This window comes from Ursus maritimus, unplaced genomic scaffold (genome assembly GCF_017311325.1).
Source record: "Ursus maritimus isolate PB19 unplaced genomic scaffold, ASM1731132v1 scaffold_3, whole genome shotgun sequence".
Taxonomy (NCBI): Eukaryota; Metazoa; Chordata; class Mammalia; order Carnivora; family Ursidae; genus Ursus; species Ursus maritimus.
This window is the reverse complement of record NW_024425563.1, coordinates 70,166,748-70,181,445: the sequence shown is the minus strand read 5'-3', so window position 1 is coordinate 70,181,445 and position 14,698 is coordinate 70,166,748. Positions and strand designations below refer to the sequence as shown.

Sequence of the window (14,698 nt, the reverse complement as noted above, 5' to 3'; positions counted from 1 at the left end):
CAGTGAGTGGGGAACAGTTTGCTTTGATGAGACCACACCTCCCTTCCCCAGTGCCAAAATGTGGGAGGCTTAATCTGGAACACAAACACCCACACTAACTTCTTTAGTTCTCCCCAGAAAAAAAAAGTGAAAAAGTGAATTTCACCTTTTAACCCAGTAAGGTAGCTACAACCACAGAGGTATCCCAGAAGTTGGTTGGGATCACACTGGCACTATAATACATCACTGCCTAACCTGTTAGCTTCATCTTCTAATCCTGTTTTAGCCATACTGAAATACTTAGAGTGTCCCAAATGCACCCTGATCTTTCACACCCCTGGGCTCTATCGCATGCTGTTTTTTCTGCCGAACACTGCGCATCTGCCTCTAGTCTGCTTGGTGTGTTCTAGTTGGTTCGGTTATTACTTCCTTTGTGTCCTCTTTACCTAGCTTTCTAGACTTCGGCTTTTCTTCCTCCATTTCCTTAGCATCTGTACAAGCCTTTGCTTATTGCACCTACCTTTTTCTGTTATTTTAAATATTCCATGACCCCCATCTTTTTTCCCTGTTCCCATAGCTCCTTGTACAAATTTGCATTTATTACTTTTCTTGTTATTGTAATTATTTGTTTACTCTTTTCCTAGATTTTAAACCTTTCAGAATGAGGGAGTCTTCTCTTTATTTTTATTTTCTCTTAGCATGGTGCTTGGTTGAGCACATGGTAAAGGCTTAATAAATGTTTGCTGAATGAATTAAGTGAAGGAATAGAAAGGCTGGAAAGTGAAGAATTTACCTGATGGGCTTTATTTTCTTTGGAAAGTAAGAGGCAAGGTCCTCTGTTGAAATGTACTCAGGGGGTTAGGCATGGGGTAGAGGACTTGATAAGAGTAGTAACCAACTGAAATAGCCTTCATCGGAAATAGCTTTTATCCTGTTGCTCACCTGCTTTTAGTGATATTTTTTGTTCATCTAGTATAGCAAGTCCAGACTCTTTCCCCTTGCTTTCAAAGTGCTGTGTAGTCTAGAACTTTCTTATTTATCTAGCAATCTTCCCCCATCCTTATCCAAATTAAACCCCTCTCAACAAGATCATTGTCTTCAGTAGTTATAGGATAGGCCGTTCTTTCACAAATGCTTACTCTTTCTTCATTATAGCCTTTTCCAATCATTGCCCAAAATGATTGAGGCCCAAGTCAAGTTTGACCTACTCCATAATTACACAGTCAGTCTTTTCTGTTATTGCCCTTAAAGTCAATTATAGTTGAGTGCTTCTCTAATTTTTTTTTTTTTAAGAGAGGAGCGAGGGTTGATGGGGGAGTGGCGCAAAGGGAGAGAGAGAGGGAGAGAATCCCAGGCAGGCTCCACACCCAGTGAGTAGCCTGACGTGGGGCTCTATCTCGTTATCCTGAGATCATGACCTGAGCTGAAAGTAAGAGTCGGACACTTAACCAACTGAGCCACCCAGGTGCCCCTCTAATTGTTTAATTTTACTTCCCCCACTAGTTGATAAATTCTGTGAGGGCAGATATACCATATTTTTTTTTTTTTTTTTTTACTGATTTTTGTCTTACTTTCCCTTGTCACAGTGCTAGTCATGTAATAGATGAATATTAAGTATTTGATGAATAACTAAATTAATACACATATGCATCTGACAAATTGCTGCCTAATTTTAATAGTAAGGAAACAACTTCAGATTTATCTGTTTTCATTATTTTCCTTACTTTTGTGCAAAGAACAGCATACCAGTTGTCAGTTACCTGGAGGTACATAGGGTATATCCAGAGATTCATAAAGTTATAGTATCAAGTATTGATAAACATAAAATTTTCTGTGTATGAGTTGAAATTCCAAAGACCAAGTCATATTATAAATATTATATGAGCTTTATACCAAAATTCTGTGCAATTTCTCTTTTTTATATTGAAATGAACTTCTTTCTGGGTATGACCGAACAATATACTTACTAATACAATTGCAGTGTGGTGAAGGGAATGTGAATCACTGTCAGAAGAAAGCAAAAAATAAGTTGGAAGGGAAAATATTTGTATCAGTGTTACCATTCTAAGTGATTTTGAATAAAAACATTTTCAGTGTAAAGCTGCTTTAATACAGTTTTCAAAATGCTGAATCATGTATTTATGTCACTCCTCTATTATTTTCAATAGATTCAGGGACAGCAGACAGATAATGTGAAACTTGAGTTTGCAGAAGGAAACCTACCAAAAGAGGAAACAGAGTTTTTATCAGCCTCTCAGATGACCAATTTGCAAGACATTGGTAAATTTTGATTATATACCACGTTGTAGTGTTTTTATACCAAATATTTGATCTTTGATTTTTTACCTTAAAATGTGAAACAACCTAGTCGTCTTTGGCATTTCATTATAATCGCTCTGGTCTCAGTTTTCTCATTCTCAAAGTGGAAGGTTTGCAGTATTCCTCTCTTTGATCCCTTCTCACTTGTTCTGTGATTCTCAGTTGTTTTCAATTCAAAGACATCATATTGGTAGAGTTAGGGGTACTACAAATATGAAGATAGAAGAAATAATCTTGAATTGCACTATTCATTTTTTTGTGTTTCATCAGTCAGAAAGAGTCTAAATTGAAACTTATTACTACTAAAACATTATTTTTTCAAAGAAGAATGAATAATCTCTGCACACACAAAAAAGTAAGAAATTTGTTTTGAAATGTATATTTTCTTCTCTTCCTATAACTTAGATGTCAGTCATAAAAGCAAGTTATCTACTCTGCAAGATTCTGAAAAAATTAAACAGCTTGAAGGACAAGTTCAAGAATTAGAAAACCTCCTATCCTCTTTGCAGCAACAATTGAAAGAAACTGAAGAAAACTATGGGACAGAGATCCGTTGTTTGCAGGAAAGGCTTCAAGCTGTCAGTGTGCCCACAGTTCAGCCAAGGTACCGTCCATTTTCAGTTTCATTCAGCAGTATTTATAGCTTAGTAACAATCATAGCATAATTGTTTTTTGGTTGCTTGAAAGAGATGCGATGCTGCATTATCAAGAAATAAGAACAGAAGATAATTCTCTGAAATGTCTGAAGTAAATATTGTTATAAACCAAAGACATTGTATTATAGAGATTTTACTTACACCTTTATTTTATAAAGATGCTGGTTGTTATTAATCTGCTGGATTAAATCAGAGACTGTGCATGTAGTTGTTATTTATCGGATGCCTGGTCTTTGCTACTTTGATGTGGGGCATACCCAAGAAATTAAGATATGATCATTCCAGTCATGGTGGGACTTTCTCCACCTAGTTGTCTAATACACAGATTCACTATGTCCAGAATAGACCTCTGGATCTTCCCCCTGGAAATTTGCTCCTGCAGCCATCTCCATCTGAGGTGATTCTTCTTTCTCTCCTACTTCACTTCCAGTCTATCAAGAAATCCTGTTATCTCTGCCTCCAAAATACATCTAAACTGGACCACTTCTCACTAGCCCCCTGCTATCATCATCTCTCACCGGGGTTACTTCAACAACTGATCTCCCTGTTTCTACTGTCTTTCCAAAATTCTGTTCTTAACACATTTCCACAGCTTTGCTTTTAAAATTTAAAAATTTGCTTTTGAAATTGAAGACTGATCATGTTAGTCCAGTGCTCTTCTGTCCTAACAAGGCCTTACTCAGTCCTACATGACGGTTCCTTGTTACCACTTGGACTTTATCTCCTACAGACTTTCCTGTCTCTATTCTCACACCACACGTTCTCCTTGAGATCCTCAGACCATCGGTATGCTCCTGCTTTATTGTTTCTTCTACCTAGAATGCTCTTTCTCCAGATATTTACATGCCCAACATGCTCACCTCCTTTGAGTCTTTATGCAGTATCATGTTCTCATGTGGCCTATCCTGATCACCCTATTTAAATTAAAATTGTTCTTTAGAACTCTGTACACTAATTTCCTGCTTCATTCTTTTTCTGTATTACTTAATATCGTCTGTGTTATATATGTAAAGCTGTGTATGTATAAAATTTAAAAAAGTCTATATATATTTATTGGGGACTTTATTTGTTTTATTTTATTGTCTGCCTTTTATGCAAGATTTCAGGCTTTGCAGTGGTGGGGATTTTTGTCCATCTGAGTTGTTGATGTATCCCAAACCTTGTAATAATTCCCTCTGCATGATAAGTGCTCAATAAATATTTGTTAAATGAAAGAACAGCTCATAACTTAGGGAGTATGCTTTAATATTTAAACTACCCCTATAAAATGCTCAGAGATTTAATCTAACTTTGGCTGGCTCTGCTGTTCTGGGACTGATATCTTCATAGGCACTTACTAATGGAACCTCAAGCCAAAAATATTTTCTCTTCTTTGAGACAAAATACTGAACGTCCACACCTCTTTGGAAGCAGTCTGTTTCTCCTCTTTTATTCAGAGCCCGTATGTAGGCTTTGGAATTATTCACCCAGCCTTGGCACAGCCTTATAAAGCTTTCATCTTATTTGAGATCCGTGGCTCTTAAACTTAGCCATGCATCGGAAACACCAGAGGTTTTTGAATACTTAAAGTTAGATTACTGGATTATACTTTTGGAGAATCAGATTTAATAGCTTTGAGATGGACCCTGGGTATTTGTATTTGTAACAAGATAATTCTGATGCAGATAGTTTATGGATTGACGTTTAGAAACTACTACTTTGGGTTTTCTGATATGAAAGAAAATAAGTAGAGGAAGTCTCTAATAATCAGCTACAGTGTTTCAAGTAGCCTTCCTTTAATTAGTGATGCTTTCTCTCTAAAGCATGAAGAAAGGGAAGTTTTCTGGAAATGGAGACTTATTTTGCAATTATTGCATTTAAGCTTTTGCCAGCTCACCACCCTCTCTCAGAGTTTCTATAATACTCAGTGGAAGTGTGTTGACAGTACCTTTCAACTAAGACCATTAGTTTTCTCCCACCCCCTCCAAAAGAGGTTTACTGACCCATGTTCACTCCTACTAATAGTGATGAGTCAAAGTTATTTCTTGTAAATGTCATCACATTTTTGGATACAATTATGATACTTTTTGAATGAAGAGTATGTGAATAAAGAGTATGCTGTTCTTCTAAAACAGATTTGAGCTAGTTTTAAAAAATAATTAACATATTTGGAGCTGGTATACTAGAGCCTCTTGGAATGACTGTTGGCTTAAGAGTCAGATCTGCATTTGACTCCTGATTTAACCTTTTACTGGCTATATGATCTTGGGAAGATTATTTGAACATATCTAAATAATATTAGTGACAATAAAAGTACCATTAAGATTGCGGGGATTAAATGAAATAGTGACTGGAACAAGCCTTGGCTAGATGCCATGGAGGAAGCTTTAGATCTATATAAAGTGGCCTTTTCCCTTAAGGGACTTCAATCTAATCATTGAAATAGTACTTACTACAAAAGAACAATTTTTAAGAAGTAGTAGGTTGAGGAATATAACATGGTGATAGAACCAAAGTGCTGGAGTTTAAACCTATGTCTGTGTGGCATCGTTCACTGCACATTTTTGTAATAATTGCCTGTTGGAGTGGTTCCAGGGGAAATGGAAATGAAGAGATGGATATCAGATATTGGAATAGAAGGAATGTTGAGAACAAAGTGAAGGGGAAAAAGCAAAGATGACCCTTTGTTGTTTGAGCTAGAGACTATGGAGAATAATGGTATATTAATATGAATAGAGAAGTAAGGCCAGTGGGGAGTAGGACCTTAATTATAAGAGGGGAGCAGTGAGTTTGGTTTTAGCCAGTTTATTTTTTGAATTTGGGATAAACACTTTCAAATGCTATAAAGCTAGAAAATGGAGTCATTGTGGACTAAGTACCATTTTTTTATTAGAGTTTGGGTCTTAATAGATGGATAAATAATCAGGAGGGTTTTCCAAGCTATGAAAAAAAGAATCAAAACATGGAACCAAGGATCAGAAGACTGTGTGCAAGAAGCAGTGAGGAAACAGACAAAACTGTGAGACAGAAGAACCAGGAAAGGGCGAAGAAGAAACAAAAGGGAATGAGTTTTTACCATCATTTAACATGAACCTAGAACACGAATAGGCAGTTCACAGTAGAAGACATCTGCATGGCCAATAGAAGTTGAAGGATATATCATCTCAAAAATAAAAGCATACATGTTCTAACAAAGTTTTAAAACTCTTAAGACTCCGTGTTGCTGAAGTTTTAAGTAAATACCTAAATGATACTGTTAGGGGAGTAAAATTAATGTAACTTTTTGGAATATGGCATTATGTTAAAATTTTAAAAACTAAGCCTAACAGTTATTTATAAGATTTACCATACAGAAAATCCACAAACGTGTGCACGATATATTTATGAGGATTTATATTGTAGCATTATTTGTAATAGTGAACATTTGAAAACAAATGTCTGTCAGTAGGAGGTTAGTTATGTAAGTTTTGAAGTGGGTTGATGATAACTTGTATCTGGCCAATTTGGGACAGAACGAAAGGATAGGAGAGAGAAAGGAGGAGCTGGGCAAGAGGAGGGCGGAATAAAGAAGGCAGCGTGGGTGCACATGAAAATAGAAGTGAGAAATTAGCCAGAAAAAATTATAAGTTGCCCCTTTATTCCTTTTCCCATGGTTGCTAAATATTAATCTTGTTTTTATGACCCAAGTTAAACATAAGAAAAAATTTTTTTTACAAAATAATGCTTGTAAAACAATACAGAATAAAAACATGAATACTAAAAACTAAATGAATAGATTAAAAACAAAAAAAATCTGAAAGTGACTGTATAAATTAAGAATCTTCCTTTTCCTGCCTCTGCACCCCAGTTCCACTAGAGGTAATCATTGTTACTTTTGGCGTGTATTCATCCAGATTTTTTTCTGTGTATGTGTGTATAAATAATTTTTTTAATAAAAATGAGATTTTATAGACCTTTACTCAGTAATATCATAGACAACTTTTTAAAAATGTCTGTACCTGTAAATAGCTCTATATCATATATTTGTAGCACATTTATAAAATGGCATAAAATTAAAAGGTGATCTGTTGAAATATTCTCTCATTCAATTTTGTTACTTTAGTTTTAAATGGAGAAATTAGTCAAAAATACTATTTAAGTCTTAATACCTGTAACTCTTGATCTGTCATGGTTGTTGCCCCTGCCCTAATACACATTTTATGCCTGCTGTAAGTTTGAACTAACAGTAAAATTCACAACTCTAATTCCTTCACTCTTTCATTTATGTTTAGTTTCTCCATTGATTCAGTGGTGATTACTGAATCTGATGTCCGGAAAACAGTATATCCTGGAAGTTGTCTAAACCAGAACGTGGATGGTACAGTAGAGGTATTATGTCTTTAAACTGTTGTATGCACTGATTTTATTTTTCTTACTCTCATTTTTATCCAATTAATAGTTGCTGAGAGGTAAGCATAATAAGAGGATAATACCTTATATAAAAGACCCAGAAGAGTATATAAATGAAGAAATTTAATGTATTTTCATAGTATAGGACTAACACAGAGTTAAAATTCAGAGGTTCCCCCCCCCCAATATGTTCTAGTTTAAAATTTGTCTTGTTTTGTATGTCATTAGCTGTGTAAAATTAGTTTCAGTGCCCTTGCCAACAACTTTTCTTGCCACCATAGGATTGAGCCAGACCACCTCTAGAATAGAATTTAGGAATCCTCAGAATTCCTGAAAGATTCTATGGCTGGGACAATAGACGAGGCTTCCTTCAGCACAGGCCATCTGATATATAAAAGCCCCTTATCTTTTACATTATAGGCCAGCTGGCTAAACCACATTCTGCCTGTCCTCAATATTGTGTATACTCCCAATTCGTGGCCACTTTTCTGAAACTTAGAACTGCAAAACCCTGATCATAATTCAGTAGATTTTTAGTTTTAACTCCTGTAGAAAACAAAGATCATTGCTTTCTCTTGTTTTGGATGCAGAGGAGAGGTGTTGGCTACATATCTTGATTCTTGTATGCTTATCCTATATGGAGTATTCAGATAATTGGTAAACAATGAAATGCTTTGATGCTGAGAATATGTTTACATTTTTAAAAACTTTATGGTTTTTTCTAGTTATAAAGGTGATTTGTATTTATAGAAAATTGGATAGTATTAGTAAATATTAAGAGGAAGATAAAAATTTGCTTATAATTTCATAAGCAAAGATAGCCACTGTTAACATTCTTAAAATTAGATAATTATATTTAAGTGTCTTTATCGCACCATAGAACTATATTAGTAATTAAAATATGTAAATGTATTTCTCACTTAGCATCATTAAGTTCAGTGTAGTAAGTACATTTTTTCTAAGTACATTATTTAATAATGCACTAGAATTATTCACCATAATTATTGTTTTTAATTAAGAGCAGAACCAAAACTTATTTACTTATAACTTCTCAGACGTTTCTAAGAAACATTGATCTTTTGAGGGTATTTGAGGGTAGTTGTTTAAAAATAAGTGGTGTATAATTAGTATAAACAAGTATGTTATATTTTGCTTTTTAATTTAGTTTTCTGATGACTTTGGAGTGAAACAGGAAACAAATATTGTTAAGTTGCTGGAAAAACAGTACCAAGAACGATTAGAAGAAGAAGTAGCTAAGGTAAGTTTACAGTTTGTCAGGTTATTATGGTTTCTATTCCCTTCAAGCCTTCAAAAAAACATAGATTTTATTGATAGTCATGCACTTTTTTTTTTTTTCTAAGTTTAACTGTTTGAGTAGTCTGTGTACCCAACATGGGGCTTGAACTCATGATTCCAAGATCAGGAGTCAAATGATCCACTGACCAAGCCACTTATGCACCCCTGCACTTTATTTTTTTAAAGTTTCATTACATAGCTTATCTTTAAATTGTCAGTGACTGCTATTAACCACAATTTCCTTTAAGTGGAATGTTCTGTGAATTTTTCTTTAAGAACAACATTTTTTTCTTGATATGGAATAGTAATTAGAAACTTTTCAGGGACGCCTGGGTGGCTTAGTTGGTTAAGCATCTATCTGCCTTCAGCTCAGGTCATGATCCAGGGGTCCTGGGACCGAGCCCTACATCGGGTTCCCTGCTCAGGGGGGAGACTACTTTTCTCTCTCCCTCTGCCCCTCCCCTGCTGGTGCTCTCTCTCGCAATCTCTCTCAAATAAATAAATAAAATCTTAAAAAAAAAGAAAGAAACTTTTCAGAATGCCATAACAAGTCTTTATAAATTTGTTACCTTGTGAATAGTACCTTGTAATGGAGTTTGGCCTCCCTTAAAGGTGGGGAATATGGTAGGAAATGAGGTAGAAGGTGGTTAGTCTTTTATATGTTCTCTTAGCCTATCTCCTCCCAGAGAAGTTACTGTGATGTTAACTATAGATACTCTTAGCTGCTATGCCCAGAGATATTCTTTTAAACACTCTTTCTCTCTCTCTCTCTATCTCAAGTAAAATAAATAAATAAATAAGTAAATCTTTAAAAAAATAAAATGCATATACCTGATTGGGTTCTTACATTGGAACAGTTGATTTCTGATTTTCTCTGCTGCTTTTTTTTATAATATTTCAACTGTTTCAGTATAACAATCCCAGTGGATATGTGCACTTTAAAGGAGGAGGATTGATAAGGTATACAGGAAATACGTAAGGAATTAGGTTAAACATAAATAAGAAGAGGAAGTCAAGACCCAAGGAACTATATGGGCCGAAGGACTTAATCACTTCTGAATATGTGTTGAATATTTGCTTCCTGGAGATCAAAGTAAAAAGTGAGACACCATTGCTAATATAGCTCTCATTATCTAGTTCTTTAGAAAAATGTAGATTTTCTGTTGCACTTAGCTTTTACAGAAATTTCTCAAGTGAAATGTGATAGCAGGGCCTCATAACAATTAAGAGCATGAGGTTTGGTGTAGGATATACCATGCTTTAACTTCTTGTTCTTCTGGCTTACTAGATTTATGATCTTAGGAAAGTTACTTGACTTCTGAGTCTGTTTTCTCTGTGTGAAGAGAGAGGAAAAAATAGGAATAAGTAATTTTTATAAAGGTTCAGTGAACTAATCTACATAAACCACCTAGCAGATGATAAAGACTCATAAATGAAATTTTTAAGTTGTCCTATTACTGTGATAATGGTGATGTTATAAATATTGGGGTTTTTTTTTTAAGATTTTATTTATTCATTTGAGACAGATAGAGAGAGGATGAGCAGGGGAGAAGCAGAAGAAGAGGGAGAAGCAGACTCCTCACTGAGCTGGGAGCCCGATGAGGGGCTCGATCCTAGGACCCAGGTATCATGACCTGAGCTAAAGGCAGATGCTTAACCATCTGAGCCACCCAGGCTCCTATAAATATATTTTGTAAGGCATCAGTCATCTAAGCAGATAGCAGAGCACCAAAGTGTGTAGGTCATTGAAAACTGTTCCAAAGACATCCAAGGTACTGTGGTCCAAGAGACGTTTGATGGCCCAGCTTGATCCTTGAATAATGTAGATTGTTGACATTAGCTACCAGTACTGATAGGATTATGCTCTACACTATACTCTCAGATAGGATGTTGGAAAAAGATTGAGAACCCTAGTTTCAAAAGCACAGAGTGTATAGAGGAAGCCCAAAGGAGTGGTGATTCCCAATATAGATCATATGAGATTCCATGATGTTAATGATACTGGGTTATCACAGAAGCCTTCTTAAAGTGGTATAAGAGAGGAACCCTGAAGGAAGTGAGAGAGTAAATCATGAAGGTAACAGGTTGAGTACCTTCTGAGAAAGTGGAGTACAAGAGAAAGAAAAAGTCAATGTTTCAAGAGGTTTTTCAAAGAGGTGGCCAGGAAGAATTGGTAGGGGTGTGAAGACTGCTTGCCCAACCGCCAGCTCTGCTGAGTTAGAGGACGGTTTGATTCAGTCCCGCCAGCCTCACAGTCAGAGGACCCATTGGTGAAATACTGTGAAATCCTGGCACAGATTTATCTTCTCAGCAGATGTAACTGGATACAGGAGGAAGAAATAAAAGGAAAAAGGACAAGGGCTTGCCCTTCAGGGGAAGATATTGCTCTAGGTTATTTGACATAAGCAACTGGAAGAACGGAGTTGCTATTAGGTGTCAGAAAAGACTGCAAAAGAGTAGTTTTTGGAGAGGAGTGGTAGGCCTTCAACATAAGAATCCAGACCCATTAAATGCAGACACTTCATAAATGTTTAAAAATAAATATTGAAGAAGTGGTTGGATATATAAATCTAGAGCTCAGGAAATAGAGAAGACTAGACATGAAAATATGGTGGCCTATAGGGCAGTGTTTTTCAAACTGAGTTGTAACTTATCTTTATTTTTTTAATTTTTTTAAAAAACTTTATTTATTTTATTTATTTGACAGAGAGAGAGAGACAGCCAGCAAGAGAGGGAACACAGGCAGGGGGAGTGGGTGAGGAAGAAATAGGCTCCCAGCAGAGAAGCCTGCTGTGGGGCTCGATCCCAGAACGCCAGGGTTATGCCCTGAGCCGAAGGCAGATGCTCAACAGCTGAGCCACCCAGGCGGCCCTATAACTCATCTTTAAGTTGTAAAATCAATTTACTGGTTTGGGTCCAAGATTTTAACATAATAACATAATGGAAAGGTTCAATTATATAAATATACACACACATGGGGGTGCCTCGCTGGCTCAGTTGGGAGATGGGGGGCTCTTAATCTCTGGGTTGTGAGTTCAAGCCCCATGTTGGGTATGGAGCCTACTTAAAAACTAATAATAATAAACACACACGGGTACCTATGTACGCTTTAGGTCACAATATAAAATATTTTTTTATTGTTGTGTGTGTGTGTGTGTTTACCATGGTTGCAGTGAAAGAATTTGAAAAACACTAATGTAGTGACTATAGATAGAGCAGAGATCTGGGAGCTGAGCCTGGATAATGCCAATGTTGAGAGGTCAGAGAAATGAGGACGAACAAAGAAGATAGAGAAAGAGCAGTAAATTAAATATGGGAAGAACAAAAGATTGCATCACAGTAGCCAAGTAATAAAAGTATATTGAGAAGAGAATGTATTAAACTGTGTCAGAGGTTTCTGATACGTCATGAATGATTAGAACTGCAAATTAATTATTGGATTTTACAATGTGAAATCATGGGTGACTTTCACGAGAACACATTTGATGGGGTGATGCAGACAAACTGATTAGATTGGATTTGAGAGAGTGAAGGGGAAGAATGAAGATATGAATTAGAGTTTTACTTGAAAGAGGAGCAGAGAAATAGAGTGGTAGCTCAAGGGTAATAGAGGGAGCCAAGCACTAGATTTTTGTTGTTGCTGGTTTTTTTTTTTTCTGTTTAAGAAGAAAGATATCATATTTCTTTGTTAATAGAAATGATTAAGGAGAGAAGGAAAAAAATAGCTAATTCAGGAGAGAGAGAAGCAGTTGTTGGAGCACTGTCCTCGAGGGGAGGAGAGGAAATGCAGTCCCTGGAGGGTTGCCATTAGATAGGAGTTGGCAATTTAATCCATAATAACAGGAAGGAAGGCAGAGAATATTTGGTTCATGATTCAGGATGTTTTCAGATGCGGTATTTAGAGCCTTTGAAAGTTCTCTTCTAATTGCTTCTATTTTCTCACTAAAATAAGAAGAAAGGTCAGCACCTGAGAATGAGAAAGGAAATAAGACATTGAAACTTCAAGGAGAGAGGGCTGTCTAGGAGAAAGAATAAAAAATGGATAAGACAAGGGAAATTGAGTAGATTTGCCCAGATCTTGAAGGGCTCATGCAAGAGTAGTAGTTACAAATTTAAAATAAGACCATTCAGCTTGGTTGGATTTTTTTTTTTTTCTCCTCCTCAGCTAAGCTTAGTTTACACAGGCAGAGTGTTGAAATATATTCCCTCTTCTATTTTCTGGAAGAATTTATATAGAATTGGTTTTATTTTATTTTATTTTATTTTATTTTATTTTATTTTATTTTATATTGGGAGAAAGGGGCAGAGGCAGAGGGACAAGCAGACTCTGCACTGAGCACGGAGCCCCATGCAGGGCTCAATCTCACGACCCTGAGATCATGACCTAAGCCAAAATCAAGAGTCAGACACTCAACCAGCTGAGCCACCCAGCGACTGTGGTATTATTTTATTCTTAAGTATTTTGTAGAATTGCTAGTGAAACCAGCAGGGCCTGGAGTTTTCCTTAACAGAAGGCTTTGTTAAACTGTGAATCCAGTTTCTTTAATAGGTTTTGTTTTATTCAGGTAATCTATTTCTTTTAGAGTGAGCTTTTTTAGTTTGTGTCACTCAAGGAATTGGTCCATTTCATCTAAACTGTTGAATTTATGTTGGTGAAGTTGTTTATACTATTCCTTTCTCACTTAATGTCTGTGGGATCTGTATGTTATCTCTACTTTCTCACTTTTTTCCTTTCTCATTCTGGCTGGAAGTTTATCAATTGTATTGGTATTTTCAAGGATCCAGCTTTTGGGCTTTTAAAAAATTGCCTTTGTTTTACTTTCATTGATTGCTTTTCTTTATTTTTTACTTGTTTCTGCTTGCTTTGGGTTTAATTTGCTCACTTTTTCTGGTTTCCTAAAAGACCTATCCTCTTTTCTAATACATGCATTTACTGCTGTAAGTTTCCCTTTAAGCACACCTTTAAACTGCATTCAACATATTTTCATTCAGTCCGAATATTTGATTTCTTTTGTGACATCCTCTTTGATTCATGAGCTACTTAGAAGTATGTTGTTAAATTTCCACATTTTCGGGGTTTTCAGATATCTTCCTGTTAATTTAACGTATAATTTTTACTTCTTTCTGGTCAGACATACCTTGTATGATTTCAGTTTACTTGAATTTATTGCTCTAAATATGTTCTGGTTGAATGCTCTATGCATACTTGAGAAGAATGAATATGCTGCTGTTGTTCAGACTTCAAGTTTTCCTCTGGTATTATTTCCCTTCAGCCTGAAAAACTGCCTTTAACATTTCTTTTAGAACAAATCTGCTGGCAACAAATTTGACATACAACATACTGTATGTCATCTAAGTTTGAATTGTATATTGAACATTTTGAATATGGTATGGACACTGGGCCTTACAATATTCTGGAAAATGTAAATTCTTTTTTTTTTTTTAATAGCCCAGTTAGGGGCAGACCACAAGTTCTGTTTCACCTTCTTCATACAAATTTCTTCAAGTTTTGACGCCCTCTGCCGTTTGCTTGCTTTTGTTTACTTTTCAGAGTTCTCTGGTAGTTCCTTTTTGTATTTTGTCCAATTTTCAGTTGTGGGAGAGAGAGGCCATAGTGCGTTTCTTTTATGCTAACTAGAATTACAGGTCTCTGTCTTATGTTTTTTTATTCCACAATTTAGATAGAATTATTGTTATACCCGTCAGTTTTTAGATTTATCTGTGTATTTACAGAAAGAAATTTTAATGCTCTAATCCTTTTTGCATCTAATAGCTTCCTTCTAGGATCATTTTCTGTCTTTTGAGGGACATACTTCAGAAATTCTTTTACTTACAATCTACTAGGAGTAAACTCTGTTTTTATTTCACGTTTTTATTTTGCTTTTATTCCAGAAAGATGGTTTTATTGGCCATTCAAATCTGAGTTGACAGTTATTTTTATGTCAGAACTTTAAAGATAACCTTTCATTGTTTTCTGACTTCCTTTTGTTTCTGCTAAGAAAGTCCATGTCATTTTAATTGTTGTTCCCTCATAGTTAATACATCTTTTTATTCTGGAAACTTCTAAGAACTTTTTGATG

At 35.7% G+C, this 14,698-nt stretch overlaps 1 protein-coding gene across 1 annotated transcript in view; it reads left to right on the top strand.

The window, feature by feature from the left end:
• The window catches only part of AKAP9 (A-kinase anchoring protein 9), a 157,009-nt gene that overhangs the window by 59,384 nt on the left and 82,927 nt on the right, over positions 1–14,698 (top strand). Inside the window, exons 13-16 of the mRNA XM_008686305.2 lie at positions 2,148–2,259; positions 2,704–2,902; positions 7,205–7,301; positions 8,488–8,580. Of these exons, the coding sequence (XP_008684527.2) occupies positions 2,148–2,259; positions 2,704–2,902; positions 7,205–7,301; positions 8,488–8,580 (501 nt within the window). The remainder of the gene's footprint in view (positions 1–2,147; positions 2,260–2,703; positions 2,903–7,204; positions 7,302–8,487; positions 8,581–14,698) is intronic.